This window comes from Electrophorus electricus, chromosome 3 (genome assembly GCF_041902795.1).
Source record: "Electrophorus electricus isolate QZ-2024a chromosome 3, ASM4190279v1, whole genome shotgun sequence".
Taxonomy (NCBI): Eukaryota; Metazoa; Chordata; class Actinopteri; order Gymnotiformes; family Gymnotidae; genus Electrophorus; species Electrophorus electricus.
In genome coordinates, this window is record NC_137499.1 from 6,106,572 (window position 1) to 6,134,250 (window position 27,679).

A 27,679-nucleotide genomic window follows, 5' to 3' on the forward strand; every position below is an offset into this window, starting at 1 on the left:
TCATTTACATGCAATCAGTTAAATACTTTAAGGTGTCACTAGTGAAGAAAAAAAAATCACATTCTTCACCACAAAGACACACTTGCATTGTGTAATGAGAGATAGCTGCAGATGCATTGGAGCAGTAATAATGAAATCACTTTGTAAACAAAACAAACTCCTCTCCAGTGTTACATTTTGAGATAGCAGGTTCATTTTGAGGTGGCGATTCATACGAGGGAGCCCGAGCCGCTTCATAATTTTGTTCAAAATAAAAAACAATGCAATCAGATCATTTATTTGTATTAGTTATTTTTTTAATCAGTCCATAATTTGTATATGCCATATGGCTAATTTTAGAATTTTATACCTTCTTCTCAGGATGGTGAGCAGAGATTAACAAATAGCAACTCAAACTGTATAGCCAAGGAAGCTCCTAGACAGGTAGGTAAACTGGAATCAAGATGTAAATTCTGGAATGCCATTGGTTGGTAAAAATCCAACAGGGGTAAAATAATAATTGCCTCCTTCTTTTATCCAATCATATTACATGAATGTGAACTTGCAACAATGGCTCCCAAATGACTTAACTGTGTGGCATTGTGTGCTACGCGCGGTGCTTTTGTGTCATTGTGTGTTATGGGCGGTTGCTGGATGGGGCTATTGTCATTAAGGAAAACAGGCTACTGTCTGGTTCGGTAACAAAAATAGTCTCAATTAGTATTCATTCAGCCTCCACAGAAATGTTCTTGATGGACTGCCCCTGAATATTTCCCCATGCCTTAGAGCTGGGTGATTTGGCATTCCAGCAGGCCTCGTGCTGTGTTTTTGATGTTCTGTACAGCCACTTCTGCCTTGCCCGGGTTCCGCTATTGACCCGATGATAGATCGTTCTGCTACCCCTCTTTATTCGCTCCCCCTCTCAGCCATTACTGACGGCATGGTTTCAGAGTGAAGGAGTCAGGACATGCACAGCTGCTGACGACGTCAGCCAGAGACTAATAAGCCCCAGAAACTGCTGCACTCACAGGCATTTGTTCGATCGCCACGCATCAGACAATCGCAGTTCGAGGGGACGGTTGGCCGAGATGCGGCGTTAGTGACACGTGGAGGGGCAGATGAGGTCAGCAGGTGGTGGAGGTCTCAAGAGGGCTGATGTGTGAGGAAAATGTTTTTATCACTGCTGTTTAGCCCTCCAGCCCCCTCACCACCACCAAAATTGCTTGTGTGACTAACAAAATTGTATGGGAGTGACCGAGTCACTTTTCTTGAGTCAAACCAAGTCAAACTAAATTGTTACAAATGAGTACTTAAATATTTAAGACCTTTTATCCCACCCGCTCTTCAGATTTCTGAGATAAATGACTGCAACCATTAGTCCCAGACTCTCATTTACCAAAGAGCAGTAGTGTTTTAAGAGAATGTGCTGTCCAAAAGCCTGCCAACTATGTTACTTCAGCTTCTCCGAATACATCCCTGCAGGGGCAGATGATCACTTTTCAAAATCACTGGCTACAATGGCACCATACTCACACGGATGGGCCAAGTATATGTCGTACATCGATGTGTAAGCCTTTGTTCGGTGGGTTTTCTACATATCTTGCTGTCGGCTCTGCAGCCTTATGCAAGAAGCATGACACGTCATTAAATGTACTTGGTAAATTGTTAATTAAAGCCCCTCATGCAGAACATCTGGACTGAAAAATTGACAGACAACAAGCAGAGCTGAATAAAGCAGTTTGACTTTTACTGTCCATATAGGTCCAAATATCTGGACATGTTCAGCCAAAACATTTTTTTTTTAAATCATATCATATGCCAACTACAGATGCTTGACAAATGAAAGGAAAAGCCTGAATGTTTAAGCCAACAGACTATATGGGGCAATAATTCAGGAATTTCTTAATTTCTCACAATGTCATTGTTGTGGGGGTGTTGGAGCGTCCCTGCTCTTGACCTCTGCATGGTTTATCTGGTCTTGGCATTTTTGTTGTTGCTCTCAGCCTGACCCTGACAGCATTGACTGTGTCCGGCTATGTCTTCTTTTGGCAAAAAGCTTCCAGTATCCACTTGCCCTTTTATTTTTGTGATTTCTGTCTCTGCCAGTTGGGCATATTGGTAGTGCCAAACCCCAAAAAACCCTTAAAAAAAACCCCCTTAACCCCTTTAAAAAATTACTAGCTAAAGTACTTCATTGGCTAATGTTAGTATTTGCCAGGGTCAGCTAACTAGCTAGCTGACTGATGCTAGCTAACTACTAGCACGCATTACGGTATGGTGTAATAGTAATTTTTGTTCAACAACCACTCTTCTAATTATGCATTTGTCACTGCACTGCACACATTTATAATGAGTTATGTCAGTTAGATAGCTAATGTTATGTTTCAAACAAAGCCAGCTATTGTGCATCCTACTGTATCTGCTGGTTCCTGTCTAACAGAAATAATATCCCTAGATGACATTTTTCAACCAATTTTTCAGTACTTACATATCTTAAAGACTCTTAAGACTTTCTACAAATGCTTGAATGCCTGAAAAAACAAATTTTACCTGCCACCTCCTTGCTTTTTTCAATGGACATCCCTAATGAAGATGGTTTGAGAGCTTTGGTTTGAGATTTTCTTGATGCAAGACCCAAGAAGAACCCTCCCACAGATATTCTCTTAAAACTGTCAGAACTTAATCCTGAACTGCTCCACCTTTGACTCCAAGTATAACTCACAAATTAGAGGAGTTAGTATGGGCACTAAAATAGGAACATCCTATGCTAACCTTGTTGGATTCATTGAGAAACATTTTATGAGCAATATACTGGACCTGTACCCTTACGATTTCTGAGATACATTGATGACATTTTTGGTATTGCTACCTGCACATTAGAAGACCTCCAGGATGATGCAGAGACCACATCCCTTTTTAAGGATCCTCCACTAATCTCCTACACATGAGACAAAACTATAAAGACAGATAAATGACCACTCAGATAATAACTGTGTGCAGCCTGCAACTGCTCTATATGTGCTACATGTCCATTTATTAACACAATTGTGTTCCCCCCTTGCTCGTGCATCACTGCGGGAGTTGTCTGCTGTGTTACTCGTAAGAGATGTAATCAGCTTTACATTGGGGAAACCAAAAGAAGGCTTGCTGATGAATTTGTTGAACACCTTCTGACCATCAAAATTAAGGATTTGCTGTTTACAGTGGCAAGGCATTTTAATAGTAATGGACACTGCATCAATGACATATCTGTTTGCATTGCATTGCCGATTATTACTATGGCAGCAATGAAATTAGGAAACTCAAAGAAAAAGAACTGGTCTACACTCTTGGAATTTTATAAACCCATGGAATTCATGTTATGATTTAAACATCTACTTTTTCATATATAAACTGGCTTCTCCTACTGCTAATTCAGAAGCACTTTGTTGATGAAGGACCACTGCCAAAATATCCTGTTTCTCTGAAACCTTTATATCTGTCTGTTTGTGTATGCACTACAACTGGTTTTACTCATGCCAAAAGACAGGTTTAATGCACTGATGTAGCTATAATGGTGATTTAACATGGATTTCCCATGTTGAAATAGAACGAATGTGACATTGGCGAACAAAAAATGTAGCCAATGAAGAGACAGTGAAAGACATGGGCACTTTTGGGGCCAATCAGATTTCAACTAGGAACAATGGCCCCATGGCCTCACTCCTCGACCTGCCACCATGTCCATGTATGCATTGATGTGTTATGTTGAAATCATCACTGATCTTAAAGAGTGTTTCTGTGAAAATGTATAATTATTTTATACTATACAATAGTACACTGTGTTTTTAGCTCACAGTCTTTATTGCATTGCATACTTTGCTGATGTTTCATTGGCTAATACGCTCCAATGAACTGTATTATGTGAATCTTAAGTTGCGAGCACAAACGATCATGTATCTTTTCGATTGATTAATTGCAATTCATGTATCAACATACAATTGATTGTTTAGAGCAAATAAGCCCTAGTTCATATTTGAACATTCTTGAATGTTCATTAATAGCCACATTCAGACTCCAGCCTCTCAGGTGTAAACTGTCCCATCTGCTTCCATTTCTATGTGAGCACTGTTGATTTGAGATTATTGCGACTGTAATTGATCTGGGTAATTTTAGCACGAGCCTCGAAGAGCCCCTGAGCTCTAATAGGCAACAACAGAGGCCCTGATTCTGATGTCACCCGGAAGGGCCGGATTCATTTAGAGGGAAATTATATCTTATTTGCAGCTGTGCTCCCTCTCGGTTTTGCCGTACAACCGGATTAAAGTGCCCAGCCGTGGAGCGTTAGGGAGCTATTTTTGTTTGGGAATTCGCCTCCTACCTGGTGGAGGCGAGGGAGGCTAAGATGTTCTCTTGCTGGACACGGCTTTCTCTTTCAGGCCATTAGTGACAGCTAATGGACCTTTCATGTGGCTTTTGTTATAATTCTGTACGTTCGCCCACAAAGTTATTCTTTCATGGAGCATTTTGAGAACTATCTTTTGAGTTAAACCATACGGTGCAACACTTCTAAAACATGCAAATTGCACAGCGTTAAATATTGCAGTCAAGTGATTATGATCATAAAGCTTGAAGAAGCCTCTAAATTCAGTAAACCTCCATTAACCTTCAATAATAAGTAAATTACCACCCATCTGTACTTTGTACTCACAATAAATCAAGAACCGGCATTTTAAAACCCCTCAGTGTTACAATGACTGCAAGGGCCTATAATTACGCATTCTGCAAGCACAGAGTTAAGTGCTAATTCTTAACGTGTTGTGTTTAGAGCATACCCAAACTCCTTGGCTGGAACTTCATTAGAAACATCCAATAAATAATGTGTTCAGCACAACTATTAAATACTCATTTACCCTTAATCACTTCGTAATCAATCCTGGATTCGAGATAATTGAGCTATGTGAGGGCTTTTTGGATATGAGGTTTAGTGCAGGCCACTTGCTACAGGGTGCCAACTGCGAGGCCATTGGCTGGGAGGCCTGTGTCAGCTGACCGCTGGCATCTTGACCCAGGGGGCAGAAAACAGATGGAAGATCCAGGCCCATCAGTGAATAATGTCACTTTGAAAAGCGTGCTTGGTTGTAATCATTTTCGACACGACTTCAACATGAGTGGAGGCATGGGATGAATATGAATGGGTCCACACTTTATGATATCAGATGTGATTCAGTGATTGAGTAACCTAGGTATTGTGTGTAAAATAGTGAGATTTATGTGGTAGTGTGACTACTGTCGATGCTTGCTGCTGTAAGGTGTGGTGTACTTAATCATTTGTCATTACTAAATTATTTGGATCATGCTACTTTAAGGAGTAAGGAGTGCACTTCATCAGTTATACAAGGATTTGGCCAGTTCAACTGAGCCACTATATATATAGATTTGAATAGAATGTGTTGTCAGTTTTCAGAAGGAAAAAACAGGTTGTTGGATGCTAAATGATGGCACATCCAGCAATGTCTGTTCCATTTCAAAACAAGGCTTGAGTCTGACACTAAGAGTCTTGAGTCTGACACTTAGTGTCTGATACTAAGACAGCTTTAAGCACTTCCTCCGAATTCCACCGCCTCACTCATGCACCTGCGGAGCAGAAGTCGCTCCTATTAGCATTTTCCCCTAGCAAACAGCTCATTCCACCTTGGAGCATCATATGAAATCTTTCTTGCGGGTCTGTCACCATGGCAATATCTAATGACTCCACGATTAGCCAGGTTTATCGATTTCCCCCTTTGTCTTTGAGAAAAGTGAATGGCTCCCTCAAGCACAATGCTGCGGTCCCCCATGAACTAGACGAGAGGATAATCTAAAAGAAGATTGAATGAAGAGCCTTAGAGCTCAGCTCGTCTTCCGAGCATCTGGCCCTTTGTGTTGGGGGGGGAAAACTTAATGGATTTGTGAGAAAGTAAAGACAGCTACAAGAAGCATTAATAACATTTTTAATTTAAAGAGTCCTACAGATGTGGTAGCATAGATGTTTTTATAATGTATTTGTTGAGGCATCAATCAAATACCAAAAACATGATACCACGCTATAAAACAGATTTACTACTTAAGATAACATCTCCTTTAACGCTAAACATTGTAGGACTTTTGCATGGATTTTTGCCCCATAAATTCAGCAACAATTTGAGGAGACCTCCCACGGTGCTGCAGGCTTTTTTTCAACTGGGTTGGAAAAAAATGTCAAGAGGGGAAAGAAAACTTGGTACAGAGCTTTAAAACTCTTGTCTTGTTGCTTATAAGGGAAGCAAAGATCTGATCACTTCAAAGTTCTTCCGCTTTTGCTCTTTATAGCAATGGCAAGGGAACTTTGTGTCATTATGCAAGTCTGAGTGGTGTACCAAAAGTTCCTCAGTCCTGCGTAAAATGTTGGCAAAAGCACACTGTTCTCCCCCATTACAGAAATATTTTTTACTTTTCTGTGACCCTACAGATCACATTTCAGCTCTTCCTCTCCTGTAGAATTGGATATATAGTACCACATACAACCAGTGTCAGTAGTACAGCCAACGCCAAACTGTTCCTCTAACGCGTTATTGTGCTTTAGGGGCCCTTCAAAGGCTTAAACAGATTTCCTCCAATCAGACTTATTTGGGAATCATAAGATCAGTAATTCTTTTGATTTTCTTGCTGTTTAACTGGCAACATATATATGTTTTGGGAGTGGGCCAGTTGGGTGAACAGAGAGGAGCATGGCAGGACCTCCAATATTGCAGCGTGCTTCTCTACATACTTTATTGCATACTGCATGTTGTATATAGTTGTTGAACGGCTAATTTGTGCGTATTTGTTGAATTAGTCTAGTCGTATCTCTTTTTTTCCAGTTTATTCTTGTGTAGAAATGTGTGCATCATCTTTGAGGAGTGCATGTCTTTTATTAATCCCCCCCCCCTTTCACTGTTAAGTTCAGTCTTCCTTCCTGGTTGTTGCTGCAAGTGAGTCTTTTTAAGACTGTTAAATAAAGAGAAAATTCCCAGTAGAAATGGCATTCTCTGGTTCTTCTTTCACGCTGACACTACACACACACACACACACACACACAGACAGGACATATGGAATTATTTTTTTTATTTTTCTTGAGGACACATAAATATGAAAGAAATAGGATGGCACATGACAATCTATGCATGTAGGTAAATTAATTGAGTAAGAAGCTACAAGTGATAGTGAAGGCTGATTAGGTCTAGCCAGGAGAGGAAATCAATTAATCAATCAGTCTGAGAAAGGAAGCAAAAACAGCCAAAAATGAGAACACTGATGGGGGAAAGGTTGGGTTTGTCTCGTTCCTTGCTAATCCACCGATTCAGCGATAAAGCTGACTTTGGCGATAAAGCCATGCCTACTCACAATCCTGTCTGCTTGCTCAGTGGCAATGAGTGATATTTTAATCAAATACAAGCCCTGGCTGAGAGAGCCAACTGTTGTTCTGCTAATCAGGCGCTAACACTAGTAGCCTTGACTCTATCTGGTGGTTACACATCTTCTTGCCCAGGATTGGTGAGGTCTATATATCCGGACATTACAACCTTGCTAGGTTATTTGCAGATGGCCCAGTAGCAAGCCTCAGAATAATTGCTAGGCTGTGCTGAAGTTTTATTTTATTTTATTTTTTGTCAAAGATGGAGGAAACCGGTTATGCACAAGCTACCTCGCTAATGGAGCATAGCTGACAGGCTAGGATCATCTCAAATTACAAGCATCTGGTTGTGTGCCATGTTTCAAATAAATTCAGACCCTGTAACCTTCCCCCTTTGCTATGGCACTCCTCATCAATAATGGTCCCAGAATAACCGCAAATAAATAAAATTTCATATAGTCAAATGCAAAAAGATCTAAATTATTCAGTATGGTGGCCTAGATAGACGTTTCAACCCCCTCTCACAAGGTTTGTGAAGTTTTTCAATAAAATGTGTGAATCTGACATCCTAATAAAATCTTGAGTTACATTCTGTACTACTCAAACTGTGATTAAAATGCAAGTGCGATAGCAAGGTCTGAGAACAGGCCCATAACGTGATTGAAAACTATAAAAAGGTAAACGCTATTAAACAGCATGAAAGCTGAAGTCTCAGTGCGATTCTTGGGGATGGGGTGGGGGTTAGTTGTTTGCTTTCTGAGGGACTCTGTTGGCAAAGCCATAAGGAATTACATAAGTGGAATGAAACCCTTCTCTATGGGGAATCCATTACACTACAAAGAGATGAGTTTCATTCCAGTGGCAGGGGGAAGGTTATACAGTTCTCATCTGAATCTCTCACCCTGTTTGTCTGCCTTGTTTCAGTGCCTATTTTCTCTTCAGCTTTCTCTGTCCCCTCTCTTTTCACCACTTTTATCTCCTCTTCTCACTTTCTCCAGATGTGGTCAAGATTTATAAGATCAGACAAGTCTCCTCCAAACCGCAGTCCATTTAAGCTGCTGCCAGCTGGTCTGTAACGCACAGCACGTCTGGCGCCTGTAACACCAGCAGGTCTGTAATGCACAGCACGTCTGGCGCCTGTAACACCAGCAGGTCTGTAATGCACAGCACGTCTGGCGCCTGTAACACCAGCAGGTCTGTAACGCACAGCACGTCTGGCGGCTGTAACACCAGCAGGTCTGTAACGCACAGCACGTCTGGCGCCTGTAACACCAGCAGGTCTGTAACGCACAGCACGTCTGGCGCCTGTAACACCAGCAGGTCTGTAACGCACAGCACGTCTGGCGCCTGTAACACCAGCAGGTCTGTAACGCACAGGACGTCTGGCGCCTGTAACACCAGCAGGTCTGTAACGCACAGCACGTCTGGCGCCTGTAACACCAGCAGGTCTGTAACGCACAGCACGTCTGGCGGCTGTAACACCAGCAGGTCTGTAACGCACAGCACGTCTGGCGGCTGTAACACCAGCAGGTCTGTAACGCACAGCACGTCTGGCGGCTGTAACACCAGCAGGTCTGTAACGCACAGCACGTCTGGCGGCTGTAACACCAGCAGGTCTGTAACGCACAGCACATCTGGTGCCTGTAACACCAGCAGGTCTGTAACGCACAGCACGTCTGGCGCCTGTAACACCAGCAGGTCTGTAACGCACAGCACGTCTGGCGCCTGTAACACCAGCAGGTCTGTAACACACAGCACGTCTGGCGCCTGTAACACCAGCAGGTCTGTAACGCACAGCACGTCTGGCGGCTGTAACACCAGCAGGTCTGTAACGCACAGCACGTCTGGTGCCTGTAACACCAGCAGGTATGTAACGCATAGCACGTCTGGCGCCTGTAACACCAGCAGGTCTGTAACGCACAGCACATCTGGTGCCTGTAACACCAGCAGGTCTGTAACGCACAGCACGTCTGGCGCCTGTAACACCAGCAGGTCTGTAACGCACAGCACGTCTGGCGCCTGTAACACCAGCAGGTCTGTAACACACAGCACGTCTGGCGCCTGTAACACCAGCAGGTCTGTAACGCACAGCACGTCTGGCGGCTGTAACACCAGCAGGTCTGTAACGCACAGCACGTCTGGTGCCTGTAACACCAGCAGGTATGTAACGCATAGCACGTCTGGCGCCTGTAACACCAGCAGGTCTGTAACACACAGCACGTCTGGCGCCTGTAACACCAGCAGGTCTGTAACGCACAGCACGTCTGGCGGCTGTAACACCAGCAGGTCTGTAACGCACAGCACGTCTGGTGCCTGTAACACCAGCAGGTATGTAACGCATAGCACGTCTGGCGCCTGTAACACCAGCAGGTCTGTAACGCACAGCACGTCTGGTGGCTGCTGGAATAAATATCAGGAAAGAGAGCACATGCTCTGATTTTCCGAGAGCCGTGGTCAAAAGCGAGAGCCTGGGGTCAAAACACAGGACGACCCTGTTAACACGGTAGGCAGAGGAGCAGAAAAGACTAGAACTAGGACACGATAACAAGGAACTAGAAGACACCGAAGCGGGTAACACATGTACTGCTGGTGTACCTCAGCAGCATGAAATGTAACAGGGAGAGCTGTGGTAATGATGACACAAACGAGCAGGGAAGGGGCGACCCCGGCAACAGCTGTGGACCCTTGGACGGGTTTTCCGCTCCCGTGGACAGGTGCCCACTAGGCAAACAGATCCAGACGGTCCTATGTTCCGCAGGCAATTTCCATGCTAGGTGATCAGTGATTTAGGAATTACTCTTATAGTTACAGCAGACTGGTTCTGTCCCTCATGGAATTTCTGCATATCGTCAGACAGGCTTGCACATGTATGGAGTCATGTGTAGTGTTTGTGATGAAGTTCGAGTGTAATCCTTGTAAGGTGGCAGTACATTTTATATGCTGGTGTGTTGCGGCCTGAACTAAGGCTTACTGGAATGCTTAAAGGGTTATTTAAGAGTTTTCTACTGCAATCCATTTCATTTTGTTCTTCAAAACGGAGACTGATGATAATAACCATAATAACTTCTCTGCCTTCATGTTCTGACTCATTTTAAAGCGTCTACCTTTGTTGCCCCTCCCATGTTTCTCACTTCCTGTTTGCACTGTCTCCACCCTCTCTCTCTCTTTTTCTGTCTGTCTCTCTGTCTCTCTCTAACACACATGAAAATTCTGGTAGAAAGGGAGTGAGAGGTGTGCCAAACAGGAATTCATGAGAAGATATTAAACTTTTTCTCTCCCCTCTGGGCAGCATGGGAGTTCTAGATGACAAAGCTGCTTTCTGTTTGATTGCACCCAAAAAACCTAGAATCAGACTTCTCCACACATCTACTCTTCAGAAATTCAATGTAATCTGTTCAGCTCAACCAGCCGAGCCGCTGCTCCTGCAGAGCTGGTTTCTATTTCCCAGACCTTTTTTTTTAAAAAAACTTCTGTTGAATCTGCTGCCATGGACAGGGTGCATGATTACAATTAAACACACTTTCATTAAATAGAAATGATGCTACTGAAGGGCAAAGCAAGAGATTCTCACTCATTATAATGCTCTTTATTAAACCACTATGACCTCGCACTTCTTCAGGAAAGACTACATAGATGATGGAGGCTGAAACATTGACTAACGTCTCCTCTCTTTATCCCCAAGACTACCAATCACAAAAAGAGCCAGGCAGCATTTACAGACTGCTGGGGAATGTAGTATTAGTAGGCATGACAGAACAAATCACCAGCTTGGATAAAACAGAAGAACTGCGTGACCTGCATGTACCACCACACTTGTCCACTTAGAGCAGATAAATATGGCGAAAACAAGTCCTTCAGATCATCTTAAGCTCATTTCAAACTGGTTGAGCCCTTTAGCAGTGTGTTCAACACTGGCCAGTGAATTAGGAAGGAGGAAACACCACCTAGTCTACACCGACTAGTACACCTAGCACTATGGCAGCAAGTATCAGCACTAGCCATATTGGTGTCAGGTGTGGTATTGAAGGTGCGTCGGGTTATTTGTGTGTGCGCGAGATAGAGATATGGACAAAATAAAAAAGCAAAATAAAGTGGGTGATGGACAGAGAAAAAGGCTGGAATATTGCTACGATATAGAGAGATGGATGGGTAGCATAGTTTGATCAGGAATACACCAATATGACTAATAGTATCCTGCTGGGTGAATTGAATAGCTACTACTCAAGGTTAGCCTAATTATTGTTTTAATAAAGCTGTCACTCCAATTGAACTATATAATATATAAACTATATAATCATCATCATCATCATCATTATCATCATTTTACTAACAATGAATGAAAAAGCTACCAGTTAGAATTGTGCAAATGATTTCATCTTCATGCTTACTGACTAGCTTCAATTTATTCTTAACTACGTTAGCATAACTGGTCAAACAGGTTCGGTAACAACACTGTCCTGCCCTCTTCTTTGTTCATCTCTCCTCATGTCATATTGGCGCTGCTAATTCTTCTGGTGTCCTTAGACAGAACCAGACCTTCGCCTGCATTACAGAAGAGCGCCTCGGCACCAGACGATGTTCCCAAAACCCGCCCATTCCCCGCATCTTTTTGAGATGCTACCCAGACTACATACTGTCTCAGTATTCCAAAAACGAGTCTTTGTGATCTTGCAGAAACCTTCAACTGACCAGCCAGTCATTCAATATTGACACAGGGAGAGGAGCCATAGGAAACTTCTGTAGTTTCTTATTATTGCTTTAAGATTCTTAATATAACAGAAGGGTATTTGGCCAATCAATACCTTTATAAGACAAATAAATCAAAGTAAAGAGGCTTTTGGTAGCAAAAGTGTAAATTACACTCCCCGCCAATCACATGTACTGGAGGAAAGAATGTGCTGGCAACATTTTGAAAAATCAGTGAACCTTACCTTTGAGGTTCATTTCTTACCCAAACAAAAACATAAATGGTCAATACTTTTGTAACGTCTTTAAGGCTAAAGTTTATTTTTCTCCATATGCTTGCAGTGTGACATTCTGTGCTCAGGGTCTTAACGGTGGAGGCCATGTAGCCAAAAATGTCTGGGCATGAGCGAGTAATCTTATCCAGCTTACAAGACCAGCCACTGCAGGAACAGTCAAAAAAAGATGAACCACGGCAAGGCGGCCCAGCAGGGCAGTGAGCTAGGTGAGGCATGCCCTCCACAGGTCGCCTGCTCCAGACAGGCTCAGGCAGGAAGCAACACCTCAGGAGGCCAGGCTAGAGGTGCCTTCACACCCGGTGCAATGGTTGCTGGCTGAATGCATAACACTGCAATGCGCGGGAGGGGAGGGGGAGTGAACGTACAAAATCGCTAGTGCAGAACATTCATATCAGACATTTTGGCTTAACATAATATAACTTAATATAAGGGAGCAGGAGCTGACTATTGTAGCTGCTGTCCCCATTTCAGCAGATTATACTGGAGGTGAAGAAGCTAATCGGTGAATCATTTGGAGGGGAGTTTAAGCTGACACCATGTAGCTGTGGAGTTGGGCCTGTTCGTCAAATTACTGCACATTTGTGTGTAATGTCTTCACCAGACTGCTTAAGTGGAATTGACTCTTCCCATCGCCTCAGAGTATCCAGCCCTCTGAGTGCCAGCACGCACTCAAGGTGCGCACTTGATGAAGGACAACGCTGAGCAGTGTTTCAGCGATATTCAACCTGCCGACAGCCATAATTGTAGTCTCTCTCTCTGCCTCTCCTTGTCTGTCTGTCTGTCTCCCTTTCTGCCGTTGTACAAACAATAAAATTACCCTCCATCTGAGAGGTCAAAGTCCACAAAACAATTAGTCACAGCTTGTATCTCGACTCACATGCCACTCCCCTCAGTGACTGGTTTTTAAAATGACTCCGCTCCGCCGTTAATTATCCACATCTGGCTGCCTAACGACAGGGAGGAGTAATCTAATTTTCGGTGGCGTCATAGCAGCTCTGCCTTTCTGTCTGTCACAGAGACACACCCCCACAACACACGTGCACACACACACACACACACACACACGTGCACACACACACACACACACACACACACACCCACAACACACGTGCGCGCGCACACACACACACACACACACACAACCTAGATTTCACAAGTTCATAGTTTTCTGCAATACTTTACAGCATAGTCACGACCCAGCCTGAGTTTCAGGACTTCAGCTAATATCGTATTTGTGGCCATTCCAAGCTGGCTACATTTGCTCATACCCTCAAGATCTGACTGGGCCTGGGAGGTGAACAGCCGGTAGAAGAGAGGAGGGCAAACTGGCCAAATCATGATTAAAATGTACAGAGTCACTCCGAATTCAGCAGTGAGTAAACAGTGGCCCAAGCAAAGGCTGTGAATGGTGTGATAAAAACACATGCCCCCAGCCACCCCCAACCCCCAGCCCTGCAGAGCTTTCGTTTCTTCATTGCGGGTTGCCTTGCTTGGGCTATGATGTGCTAGCCTCCCTTTAGTCATGCACATTTGCAGCACACTAATGTGCCACTGTCAATAATTCAGGAAAGGCATTGTTCGCCTGTTGGCTACTACTCCATCATTACTGTGGCACAACGATGCACTTATGAACCAAGTCATGTTGGAGAGTGCACATGTCTCAAGTCATTAGAATGAATAGCCAAATACACACACGCCCAGCACAGTCCATCAAAGAGCCGAACTCGACTGTGTGGACTGTCTGGGCTGGTGATGGGTCTGGCTTTTAAGTCTAAATATTACAGATGACACAGATCAACATCGAAAAATGTTTTTACATTCAGTGGGATAAGATCTACATATCTCAACTGAGCATATCAGCGGCATGACAAACAGTAGAGTTGGCGATCGGCCTCAGTGCCTCGAAAACAGAAGTTGACCTTTTCTTGACCCACAATATGTTAGAGATAAAAGTGACACAGTTCGATAGCATTGAGGAGCATCAAAGGTTCATCACAGGGAAACTATGTTGTTGTTTTTGTGTGTGTGTGTGTGTGTGTGTGTGTGTGAGAGAGAGAAAGAGAGAGAGAGAGAGAGAGAGAGAGAGGAGAGAGAGAAATGCTGCAAGAATATTGGCGAACCACCTAACTGCATATGTCGACACGAGACTCCATTGCCTGTTATTTTTAGAGGAAGATATGAGAAGGTCTTGCCAGTTCAGCACAGAATTAGAACAAAACACTGAGACAAAACCAGGGGAAGGGAGAGGGGGTGTAAAAGGATAAAACAGTTCATTTGTCTGCCAAAATTTCATTTGCATACACCTTAACATTCCAGCATTGTGAACAGTACATAACAAGTAACATAACAATATTATTCATCATATTTGCGCTTGGAAGGCTTCCGGGAGGCCCCTGGTGTGGAATGTCTGGTGGGGCCACAATAAACTCTCCACGGGCTGCATCTGACTTGTCGATGTAACTACACACCGATGTACTTAGTCAGTGAGTCCAAACAGTGACATTACACATGTGCACATCAAGCCTTTATGTATTTATTCATTTATATCGATGCAAACATAGAACACGAAGCTGCACGTTATGTGCATGTTAACCTGACATGCCGCAAGGATATTAGTAATATCAATAAGGCCATTTGATTTCACTCAACTCATATTACCTTGTTATAGAATCACACTGAAAAATCCATAATTATCAAGCAATATTCGAGCATTGTGGTTTGCAAGTGCAATAATTTCAGTGCAGGCAAACCCATCGCTTTCTACAGCTAAAATAACACGCATCGAAATAATGCAAAATTATTTCATCAATGATACTCAATTCTTGAGAAGAAAGGATACACAACAAAGTTTCATCTGGGCAAACCTGACACCTTTCCAGCCAAAGCCATTCCACAAATTAATTTGTTTTCAACTGATAGCATAGCAAGTGCATTTAGCTGATGCTTTTTGTCCAAAGCGACTTACAATTATGATTGAGTACAACTTGAGCAATTGAGGGTTAAGGGCCTTGCTCAGAGGCCCAACAGTGGCAACTTGGAGTGGTGGAGCTTGAACTAGCAACAATCCAACTACAAGGCAAGTACCTTAACCACTGAGCTACCACTGCCCATTTAAGCTCTAATGACCAATTGGGTTGCGGGTAAACGACCTTTCTGACTCACCAGCTGTCATCAGTAAAGTGGTTATTACTTTTAGGAGTGATTCCGTTTCAGGGGATTCAATGCACAGTGACTGTACAGCAACATTGTCTCCGTTTAGCTTTAATGATAACATTTTGACTGCACATAGAAACCCAGCACTGGAAAATTAGTCCCAGCGTATAATCTCTCATTTCTGCTCTAATGGCAAGGTACTAAATGAAACGATTAAACTGTCGATTTGATTCCAGATACAGGAATATACTTAGAATTCATAGTACAGCGCTGCAGGTGTCAAATATAGTAAAACAATCTAAGTTCTGGGGAAAGAATGATTACTTGTTACACTTAATTAATGAAAATGTCATGCACCAGCCACATCTAATGTAGAGACGCTTGGGAAGAGTTCACTTCGAGGTGACAGGACTGAAGCTAGCTGAATGGCGCACCGTGACATACTCTCTAACACCGAAAAGTACTTTTTTTAAAAAAAAAAAAACAACGCTCATAAAAAAACTTGAATATTCCACAAATATGGATATATATTTTAACAAGGTACGTTTGCTAGCAACGCTCGGAGACGGAGCTTTCTGAAACATTCAAGTCGAGCTGTTGTATAAAACACATGCACGCACGCACGCACGCACGCACACACACAGCTTAGCAAGAGATTGTGATTGTGACTTTGCTGGTACGCTGTCACTGTTATTCCTGCCATTGTTTTGGTTCCGGATGCTCCTAAAAAAGCGAACAACCTCAATGTGAAGTTTCGCACCACGAGCAAGGTGGATGCGTTTAATTAAACTCGGTGGGTGGCGGCAGAAAAATCACACACACACAGCATTTGTCTTTTTCCTATTTCACGACAAACTGGCTATAAGGAGACATTATAACCAATATGTAGTTTTTTATTAGGACTTAGTGAAGAGACTATTGAATGATCTGCTATTCTGTCTTTGTGCTGTGGCACTAAACTAACGCTCATGTGGGTCACATTTGTGGTGTGCATGCGTAGCCCTGTTTAAAGGTCTTATCCATATTTCCTAGTCTCTTGCTGCAGTTACCTTTTGATGATTGATTCTTATTGTATAAGGATCTAAAGGTTTTGCATATCATCACAAGTGCAAAAACTTTGCATTAAAGCATAAATACAAACTTGAGTTGTGTAGTATGCTACTTAGAATTTGTGTTTGCTGCTTGCCTCCAGTCATGGTCTAAAGAGCTGTTTGTGTTGTTCATTCAATTATTGCAGTTGGGGGAAAAAATTGTATTCGAGGGACACCAATGGTGGGTTGCAATGTCTAGACACTTTCAGCTCCAGACGTCCAGACTGCTAACGCATGTATACACACAAACACGCACACAAACAAACCCCCATGGAGGATCTCCACCCACCCACATGACAGAGACTAGCCATTTGCTTGGCATACTGGCATGATACATACACTCACACACGTTCACACCCCATGGCTCATACCATGTGGCTTTATAAGGAACTTTGATCCAAATGCATGCTGAAGTATGACTGCATGATAGTAGTAGTAAGTGTGCATTATATACGACTGAAGTACGACTATTCTTTGTATCCTCTGGTCATGCTACAAAAATCTTTAGTGGCAGGCCAAAGACACCTGCTGCAGTCGGTCTGTGGCACATTAGCAAAGGCTGGGATAGATGCTCCTCTCCGTGTTAATCAGGAGAACTGGTGCAGATACAAAGGTGAACAAGGACCAAGATGTGTGAAAACATGACGCTGATAGTTTATTGCTGCGAGCTATTCATGCTGCCAAATGAGAAATTATTGAAGAGACTGATTAAATGCCAGAAAGAGTGTGTGTGGTGTGTGTGTGTGTGTGTGTGTGTGTGTGTGTGTGTGTGTGTCTAAGGGTGGGGGGGTGGATATGTGGGTGTGTGACACCAGTTCACTAATTACAATGACTGAGAATGTGATTATGAAAAGGCTTCTTGTTACTCTGTTGAGAGGAAATAATTTCAAAATGGGCCAGAATGGCCAGGAAGATAAAGGGTAAGCAAATAATTGATCTGCTCTCATGTTCATTGTTGTGCCAAACTTAATGTTCCCAACCCGAGACAGAGCGAGAGTGATGCGGGCTGCAGAAAGGGTCAGGCTTCGGGTGCTAACGAGGGATATTGTTAAGGACACGACACGCTGTGGCTGGCGGCGTCCAGACCCCGCTGGTAAGCCCTGCGAGGTCAAACTCTCCTTCTCTGTGGCGTGAAGACAAATGCATTATGAACACATTAATGTCTTTAGAATAAAGCAAAATGTATTATGAATGTCTTCATTCAAAGGGTAGAATGCGGTCTCACATGGGCTAGTTGTAGACAGTAACAGACCTCGCTACTCGTGAAGCTTTTGAGAATGAGTTGCTGAAAGTCAAATTGAACCGATGCCTTCAGGTCTCAGGTTAGGGAGGTGCTCTCAAAGACAGAAAGACTGATATACTCAGAGAGAGACAGAGAGAGAAAGACGAGAAGAGCCGGTGCACCTAGGTGCATAATAAATCCAGGAATCCTACTGAAATATGCCGCGTCTCTTCATGTGTCGGACATTTCTGCACCAGACGCTGTTCACCCTGCTTTAAAATCATATTGAGGACATGTATTATGCAGAGGTTATATGGGACTGTAGACCGTAGATTCACAACCACCCCTTCAAACTTCTGGTGCCCTCTGATTATGCAAGACAGTAATGTAAAAAGGACTTAACTCTTGTATTTATGTTCCAATTAAACCGACAAAATGCAAACGTGCAGAACGTGGCCCTTTTATACAGTGTGTTATTCTCTAGAAATGCTGTCATTTTTCTACCAAATGCTCTTCGTAAAAGCCCGCGCCACATCATCAAGTATTACTTCAAAATACAACTGTTTTTGTCGCCTTCCTCCCTTCTGAATGGCGGCTTGAGATTCCAGCTGTCTGGTTTTTTTGTCTGGGTCCCGAGGGGCACCGGGTCCTTTATTAGCCGAAGAGCACGACGTTTCTCTGCCTCAGCCCCGCCGAGACACGCTCGTCTCCCGCTGCTGTCTCGCACGCTAAACCCACTCAGTTTGCACACCTCTCCTCCCATTGCACTTCCTGTGAATTACACTCCGATCCCGAAGGAACTGCCTGCATCTGTCAGGCTCCTTCTGTGCTCTCTCTCTCTCTCTCTCTCTCGCTCCCTCCCTCCCTCCTATAGCTGTTTTCCTCTGCAATGATGAATAGCAAACAGTTGAAGATTTATCCTCAGTCACAAATATTGGGTGTGTGGGTGTGGGTGTGGGTGTGAGAATATGCCTGTCAAACAGCAATGGGTAAAAACTACGTTACAGGAGGTAACACTGAACTTACACAAGACATGTGTATGACACCGGCATCTTGCTTAATCTGCCAAGATCAACTATTGATTGTATGTAGCTCACAGGAATATATCAAATAAATAAATACAGGAATATATAAATTTTCCATTAATGCTGTTATGAAAGATGGTGACTACTTGACCATTAATGTTACAAAGGAAAGGTGACTGCAACTGAAGTGACTATTCTTCTGCGACATTTGCTAATATTTGTGCCGAGAACGAACCCCCTCTAAAAGTATTTTTCCTTCGTCAGACATAACTATGTTCTGACATTATTCCTCCTCTTAGACTTCTTGAAACCATAATTTGCGCCACAGTAGATAATCAAGTTCATATTAGCTTTTGGCAATGCTAATAAAGAGGGAATTATGGAAAGGTGATCCCAGTGATGTCCTGCAGCCTTGTACAAACATTTTCAAGGTCACGAGTTTCTATTTGGCTGCTCTGGTTTCATTTTGGCCTTTTGCTCATTCAGGCCATTTGGCCATGCAGACATTGCCAGTGGAGGATGAGCAAGATTCTTTCTGAGTTCCTGGATCAGCTATCTTTGTTGTTTTTCTATTAATCTGCTTAGCCTGGATGCTATTTGTCAGGCTTTGCAGCCAAACTGACCCTGAGGTCAATCAAAGGCTACTGCCTGGCCTTCATATATGGAGCAAATGGTTGATGGTACTTACTGTGTGTGTGTGTGTGGGGGGGGGGGGGGGGGGATGTGAACTCAAGACAGCTGTGAGTAAAGCGAATCGAACGCTCGTGACTTTCAGAATGTCCGCCGTCAGACGACGCCTCCTCAGCCTTTCATCATTAGCCGCCATGCCGATTTTTCCCTTTCAAGTCTTTGAGTGGAATTCGGGCGTCATGCTGCTTCAACAACAGACCATCTGTCCGCGGCCACGCCGCGTCACTCGCTGTGGCTCTGTTCTCGTCGAGGAGCTGGGCCACCACTCCACTGGCAGGCACCACCCTGCTGCACGCCAGCCTGATGCAGTGTGCAGGCCATGTGCTAAGTGCCACAAACCAGACTAGGCCCCCTTCACTGGCTGGCATGGACCGGGTACCTTCTGGCACTTCCATGCTGGCACAGAGCGATGGGTCAATTCGCTAAGCAGCCTTAGCCTGTTAGCAACATGGCTTCAGCGCCTCCGAACCCTGGCTCAACCTGGCCGGCAGTTGCTTCTGTTTGCCTGTAATCCCAGCAGCCACTGTTGTTCTGAGCCCGGTCTGTAAAGGGATCCAGCTAGCTGCGTCACTAATCCGATTAGAGTCGTAATATCAATGACCCGGATATTCACTCAATGAAAAAGAGGCTACAGAAACCTGGCTGCATAAATGTACATTAACAAGGATATTACATTAAATGAATGAACAAACAACATAAACATTATATATATATATATATATATATATATATATATATATATATATATATATATATATATATATATAATGTTTATTTATTTATTTGTTTGTTTGTTACACACACACACACACACACACACACACACAGTGATGCTCCATAGTCGGTCAGCTGGGCTGTAGTAGGCAGACTGTTGAGTGCAGTGCTGTTTGAAAGCCGGGTCAGAACTTTGTTTTACTTGTCAATGTGAGTGGTAGAATGAATGCTTGCATCTGGAAGAAGGCTTCGTGCATGCCGGCCATGGTGCTGCTGTGTGGTGTCTGGTCTGCTTTACAACTACTACATCACGTTGAACCTCACTTTTTATACTATTACTCACGTTGCTGGCCACACATCAGGGTGCAGGGTGTGTGTGCGCGCATGTATGTGAATGTGGTTACAGTGATGGAACCAGATTTAGTACCTTTAAGGAATAAAGTAGAAAAGAAGGGAAGACTGTTTTAAAAAGTTTAAAATCGAGGTAAATCTTTCCAAGGGCTTCATTTTTTTTCTTGAGAGTCAGTATTTTTAATGTGCTTCTGTCAACATGGGGTACAAACTACCAGACTTCATTCATTCATCCTGTAGACCAGATGAAGGTCATGATTGAAATCTACTGCATTTAAAATTAAACTATGGAGTTCACCAGTAATTCACATTTTGGTCTTGCCCTGTTTTTTTTGCCTCATATCTAATGGCTATGTCACATTTGTTATGCATTCAGTTTGAACAACTTTGTATATAATAAATAATAATAATAAATTTTATTTGAACTCGCATTTCAAGGACACGGTGCAGAGTGCAGCCAAATAAATAAAGCAAAATATACATGATTCACAAAGATACCAATATATGTACAATGAAGGGAGAATGCGGGAGGAAGAGGTTATAAAATAGAGCAAAAACGTAAAGATGCGTCATGGTGAACAAGTTATTCTTTAGTTTTTCCTTGGATGCTTGCAGTGTATAAGAGGTGAAGATCTAGAGGAACCTTGAAGATCAGTGAGGGGTTGACCAGTAAAGTGTTTTAAATGGTAGGACCAATATCTTGAAATCTTATGTTTTATGGGAAGCTAAGTGCCAAGAACACTGGTAACGTGTTCATGACAACAAGTACAGGTGATAATACTACCTGCAGTATTCTGAAGCAGCTGAGTTTTGTTCAGCAATTTTACAGGTAATCCAGCAAGTAGAGCATTTAATCAGGCCTTGATGTTACCAATGCAGCTACCAATGGTTCTGTACTAGTTTTGAAAGGAATGACAAAGTCTGGAAATACAAGGTGAAAATAACTTGTCTCAACTTGTGTACTGCAAGAAAACGGGACAATTTTGATATATTGGATTTCGAACAAAACAACGGGACGTAGAATCAGTTTAGATTCGGGTCATCCAATTTTTTTTTTCCTGTTTTTGACTGTTGGCAGTTGGATATGTACAGTTGGGTGTCATCTGTGTAACAACAGAAATCAATATTATAATGCCTCATAATAAGTCCCAGCAGAAGGATATAAATGATAAAAAGGAGGGGGACCCAATACTGATCCCTGGGGGACACCATGTAGAACAGTAGTGATAGTACATTTCAATGAGTCAAAGGATATTGTTTTCTATTTGCAAGATATAAAGTGAACCTGAATCAGCTGCTAAGATCATTTGGTGATTTTAAAAAGAGTTGTTTCAGTACTGTGAATAGTACAGAAGGCTGACTGAAAAGATTCCCATCTGCAGACAAAATCAGCTGCCATGGCTATTCCCACCACCCCCTGATGGCCCCTGCTGTAGCCCACCACACCTCCACCCCGGTCAACTACTTCTCCATTGCTCTTGATGGATGTTCTCCATTTTCGGACATGCGCAGACCGTCGGGACCAGACTAGGACTTCTAGAAAAGCGGACTAGACATCAATCGCTTATTTTTTCATTACTATTATTATTTATTTATTTTTCTCTCTTATACTACTTATTCTGGTCCTTATTATTTATATTGTGGCTATTGTAGTGTCCGTTGTCAACCAGGGAAGGATGGCTCCCCCTTTAAGTCTTGGTTCCTCTCAAGGTTTCTTCCTCTTGCTCTAAGGAGTTTTTCCTGGCCGCCGTCGCACTTGGCTTGCTCACTGGGGGTTTGGACTCGGACATGTGTAAAGCTGCATTGTGACAACATCTGTTGTAAAAAGCTCTATATAAATACATTTGACTCTGACTTGACAAATGAGCTTTAAGCTGAATAGCAACTACAGACTCCAAGACTGTAGACAGAAGTGTAAGATTTGAAATGGGGTGATAATTACTGAAATCACAGGGCTCAGCATTGGTTCTTAAGATTGGGTCTGATTGCTGCCTTTTGTATAGCTCAGAGATCCTGACAAAAAGAATTTATAATGTTAGTAATTAAAAGAGAGAGTGAAAGCAGACAGGATTTGAGAAGTAGGGAGAGGTTCAAGTTGGGAAGTTGAAGACTTTAGTCACAAGCTCAGTAATGTGCGTTTAAGTAACCTGAATGAAAGTAGGGAATTCTAAAAGAGAAAGAAAATGAGTCCTGCAAGAGCGTGAAGTAACTGGGGCCTTCTGTAATTCTAAATGTATCGATTGTATTTTTGACTGGAAATGTAAAAGAAAAGAATTGCACAGATCAGAACTAACAGTGAGTTGAAACACTGAGTTTGTGTTTATTGTTGACGCCATTGTGACATTCTGAAATGTCAGATTAATTTTATTTGCCGTTGAAAATGTATGAAGAATACGTCAATGGTACATTTCATTAGAGTGCTACGTAACATCAGTTGGATAATCACTCCTCCACAAAGCAGTGAACAGCTCACGTCAGCAGCTGAGAGCAGGAAAGAAGTGAACGGGCAAAGTGCAGCGATCACTCAGAAGGCTTTCCCATCCAGCCAACAATAAACCCATAATGTCAAAATTAAAAGCCAATCTCAAAGCCTCCTGCACTCCTCTAAACTTGTGCCTGATCTTCTGGCCATATTGACTTTTTCCCCCCCTAGTCCTGCTGACAACCTCAAGATGTCAAAGGAAAAAAAAATCTCCCTGATTGCAGGAAACAAGAAGTTGATTAATAAAGATCTATTATTGGAGGGTGCTGGGTGAGCTCCAGACATAACCTTATGGCTAAGTGGGGTGAAGGCTGCATCATCCAACCTCCACCTGTCACACGGCCAAGGCTGTACGGGACGCGGTCGCACGTCGCCTTATTAATTCCTTATAATGAGCAGTCGTGCTGAGACTTGGCGCCCTGACTGCTTTTCCCCAATTAATCATTTCTGGAAGCCCACCAACTCTGACAAAGCAGGAGGCATGTGCGGCTGATCAGCAGCGGGCCTGACCTAGGAAGACCTCTGCGGCGCTGCAACGACTTGGGGCGGGAAGCATATTCATTCATTAAAAACGGGAAGCTTTTTTAAAAATGTATTTGATAATACCGTCCAAAACACATTTTGCATTTTCAAACGTTGGCTGTGTCATTTCCCCCCCACACTATTTATACATTATAGTGATTTTTCAGGGTCGATAAGCAGCGGACATTCTCCATCTTCATGTTTTTCTGGAAGCCCCATCACCGGTGCAGCTCCCAGAATGGCTTCGATATACACCAACCGCTGGGATGGAAAGTACCAATGCACAATGCAGTATGATACAAATCAAGGGCTTTAGAAAAGTAATCAAGGGTTGATATATGCCGACAGTAATAACCTTTAACAAAGCGCCAATCACACACGGTATAACGCAGCTACCGCTGCCTCCTCTGCTTCTACACAGAGAGTGCAAAACAAGAATACGAAGCGGTTTTCCTTGTTGCCTAATTGGGCGACACCAATTAGACGAATCACAAAACACACTCTGCCACTGTGCTTTCCCGCTCCTTCGTCCGTTATCTCCACGTGTAGTCCGATCCCGATGGCTTGCATTATCCTCGCTGCAATTATACCCGCAGTAAACAAGTCCGGTCTCTCCCTTGTGACGGACCCCATTCAAAAACGACCATTAAGAACACTTGCTGAGAGCAAAGGTCTGATAATGATTTCTTGTAATGGAGCTGAAACGACTACGGACAAGTAAACTACACTTCCGTTTCTTGCATCCTGCGATGACCGAATTGATGAGACAGATCAATATCTCTGCTGTTTTAGCAAGCAGTCTGGACAGACAAAACGTCTGAGGCAGCTTTTGTGGGCTTTCAAGATAAAAAGCTGTCCCATTCAGAGTTCTGCATTCGACAGCTGACTTGTATGGTGCAACATTTTGGCAAAATTTACAGGTTATATAGCATTCTTTTTGGTGAATGCCATTATTATCTTTACAAGTCAGGAGGTCCCTGAAAATTCCTGAATTGTCACTCAGACCGCTCCATCTGAGGAAAATGTTTAAACTTCACGCTAAATGCCTCTTTTACAGCTAGAATTTTATTTTGCTGCCATTTCAAACAGCAACCATATTTCTGTTCATAGATTTCCAAAAGTCATTCCAATGGTTAAATAGTTACATAACCCAGCAAGCGGCAGGTGTAACTTGGTCGCTATCTGCTATGATGGTCTGTCACAGTTAACTCTCACAGCAGTGCTTACACCATCAAAATAGCTGTTGTTAGTTCTGGATCCATCCTGCCAAAAAAAACAGAGAGGCTAGAGAGTGTTTGTGAGTAAACAAAAGGTGCACAGCCCACTAGAATTGGCCCTCCCTCACCAGCTGATACTGAATGGTATCCCAAATGCAATTCTTGCCAAAGTTCTGTTTCCGTTCAACTCCGAAGGCTGTGTTGACTAAGGAAGCTGCCTCCAGAAGGTAACTGCTGCTGTGGGAGTGACTGATTCAGGGGAAGTGTTTGATATTCAGGATCAGTCATCTGATTTGGTATGACAGGATATGATGCAACAGTGATTATATCCAAAGCCCTTGTGCTGTTTGTCAGCTGTGGCAATCCTGCCTTTGGTATGCAAAGAATCTCTCTGAAGAAGAGTAAATGCATACAAAGTGCATAAGTGTACTGTAGGAGAAAAACTGTAGCGGTAGTAAAAATTACAGTGAAGTACACAAGGTTCCCAGAAAAAAAAAGGACATTTCAGACAGACACCTTAATCAGCTGTGCAAACAAAGTGCTTCAGAAGAGTTCTAGCAGAGCACTCTGCTTGTCCAAATGATGAAGAAATGAAGGACCTCTTCTCAAAATGTTTTTCTGACAACCTGGTACTATTTGTGTGTGTGTAACTAACCACACACACACACACACACACACACACACACACACACACGTTGGTCAAGTCTTGGTTCAGCAACACTGTGCCCAAAGAATGAGGTCAGCTGACTACCTGAATATATTGAACGACCAGGTTATTCCATCAATGGATTTTTCTTCTCTGATGGCACAGGCATATTCCAAGATGACAATGCCAGGATTCATCAGGCTCAAATTGTGAAAGAATGGTTCATGAAGCATGAGCATCATTTTCACACATGGACTGGCCACTACAGAGTCCAGACCTGAACCCCATTGAGAATCTTTGGGATGTGCTGGAGAAGACTTTGCGCAGTGGTCCAAATCTCCCATCATCAATACAAGAACTTGGGCGAAACATTAATGCTACTCTGGACAGAAATAAATGTTGTGTCAGTGCAGAATCTTGTTGAAACGATGCCACAGCAAATGCGTGCCGTAATCAAAGCTAAAGGCGGTCCAATGAAACATTAGTGTGTATATGTATATATATATATATATATATATATATATATATATATATATATATATATATATATATATATATATATATATATATATATATATATAAAATATACACACACACACATGTATGTATGTATGTATGTGTGTGTGTATATACATATATATAACACAGACAAATGCATACACACTTTTTACAGAATCAAAGAATGCCAAATCTGTATAACTTAATTTTAACCAAATTAACCCAATTAAGCAAGTCATTATCTGACAAACAGAACAGAGAGTCAGTCAACATTAAATTTACTGCATTCTTAAAATGATTCACTTTACATTTAACGTAAGTGTTTGGCAAAGTTTTAGGCCGAATTGTTTTGTTTGTTTTTTTTACCATTGTTTTATAAATATCTCAAGTGTCTGGGATGGCAAAGCTCAAATTGATAAAAGGGTATGGTCAGTAGTCAATAAGGTACTAGCACAACACAGATATTTTATTTAAAGTGTAGGACCTCAAAGATAAGGAGAAAACTGAATGAATTTCTGAAACCAATATAGAGAAACAAATGCATGTAGTCTGTGAATGTTTATAATGTCAATAATTCATGAGGGTAAGAGGGTACAGATAATGACAGTAAAACCAGTAATGCCTCAGTTCTGTGCACAAGCCCAGAAAATACTCAAAGATACAGAACACATGAAGGTAACAATTTAGAATACTGAGTGTAAAATAGTGATAGTGATAGACTATAAGAACGTCACTCGTCATCGTTATTTTGATGAAGTTAAAAAGATTACTATGAACTATATGGCTGAACTATCACCACTTAACATTTTGGCAGATTTTAAAGAAGAAGAAAAAAAAGTTAGGTTTTACCACATTTCAGTCTGATTAATTTTGCAAATTAATGACCCAAACAGCTCTTATTTATGTATTTATGCATGTAGGGCTACTGACTTGATTAGTGAACCACCATCCCATGTTTGCAACACACAAACTCTGCACATATTTGTTTTCTCTGATCCAACATGCCTGACTCAATCAACAAATATTCTCTCCTTATGAAAGAATAAGAGATCAGAGAAAGCGAGATATGCTGCAGACCTCGCACAAGTTCCTGTAAGCAATTTCATCACATTTTGTGTCAGTGATGTCATCCGTATCCTGTAGTTCTACCCTTACGCACCTGTTGAGTTTTCACGCCATTCGGGCCACTTTGTAATCACAAGACTGTGCTGATTATTGGTTGTCTTTCGGTCAATCCAAACCAGCAGGATGTGCAGCTGGGGTCCCATGTTTGTCCTGCTCCAGCTGCCGTGATGGGAGTGATGGGAGCCCTTGGAGAATAGAGTTGAGGCCACTCCTTCTCCCCAATCAAAAACTGGGGGGGGGGGGGGTTTCTTCCACGCCACCAGCTCATTCGTCTTCGTGGAGCACCTCGTCCACGAGCATGTCGCCATCGTCCGTCGGAACCTCCTCACACAGCTGTTCCTTAAAGGCCAAGGCGATGGTGTAGGGTCTACCTCCAGGGTGCGTCATGCAGCGCTGCAGGTACGTGTCGTAGAAGCCCCGCCCCCTCCCCAAACGGTTTCCGGCCTTGTTGAAGGCCAGCCCCGGCATCAAGATCAGATCTAACCCACCTGGACGTTGGAAAGAGGAGTGACGACCTTCAGCGCACTACCTGCTGATACGTTTGTGCTGCAAATGGTTAGTTAACAAGGGAAAAGTTTCAATGGCGTAT

At 42.8% G+C, this 27,679-nt stretch overlaps 1 protein-coding gene across 3 annotated transcripts in view; it reads right to left on the reverse strand.

The window, feature by feature from the left end:
* The window catches only part of mthfs (5,10-methenyltetrahydrofolate synthetase (5-formyltetrahydrofolate cyclo-ligase)), a 41,975-nt gene that overhangs the window by 9,323 nt on the left and 4,973 nt on the right, over nt 1-27,679 (reverse strand). Inside the window, exon 3 of one of the 3 annotated variants that reach the window (XM_027004518.3) lies at nt 26,411-27,578. The exons of the other annotated variants lie outside the window; for them this stretch is intronic. Coding sequence (XP_026860319.2) covers nt 27,355-27,578 — 224 coding nt within the window. The 3' untranslated portion in view covers nt 26,411-27,354. Of the gene's footprint in view, nt 1-26,410; nt 27,579-27,679 lie in introns of those variants that run through there. 3 annotated transcript variants of the gene reach the window in all.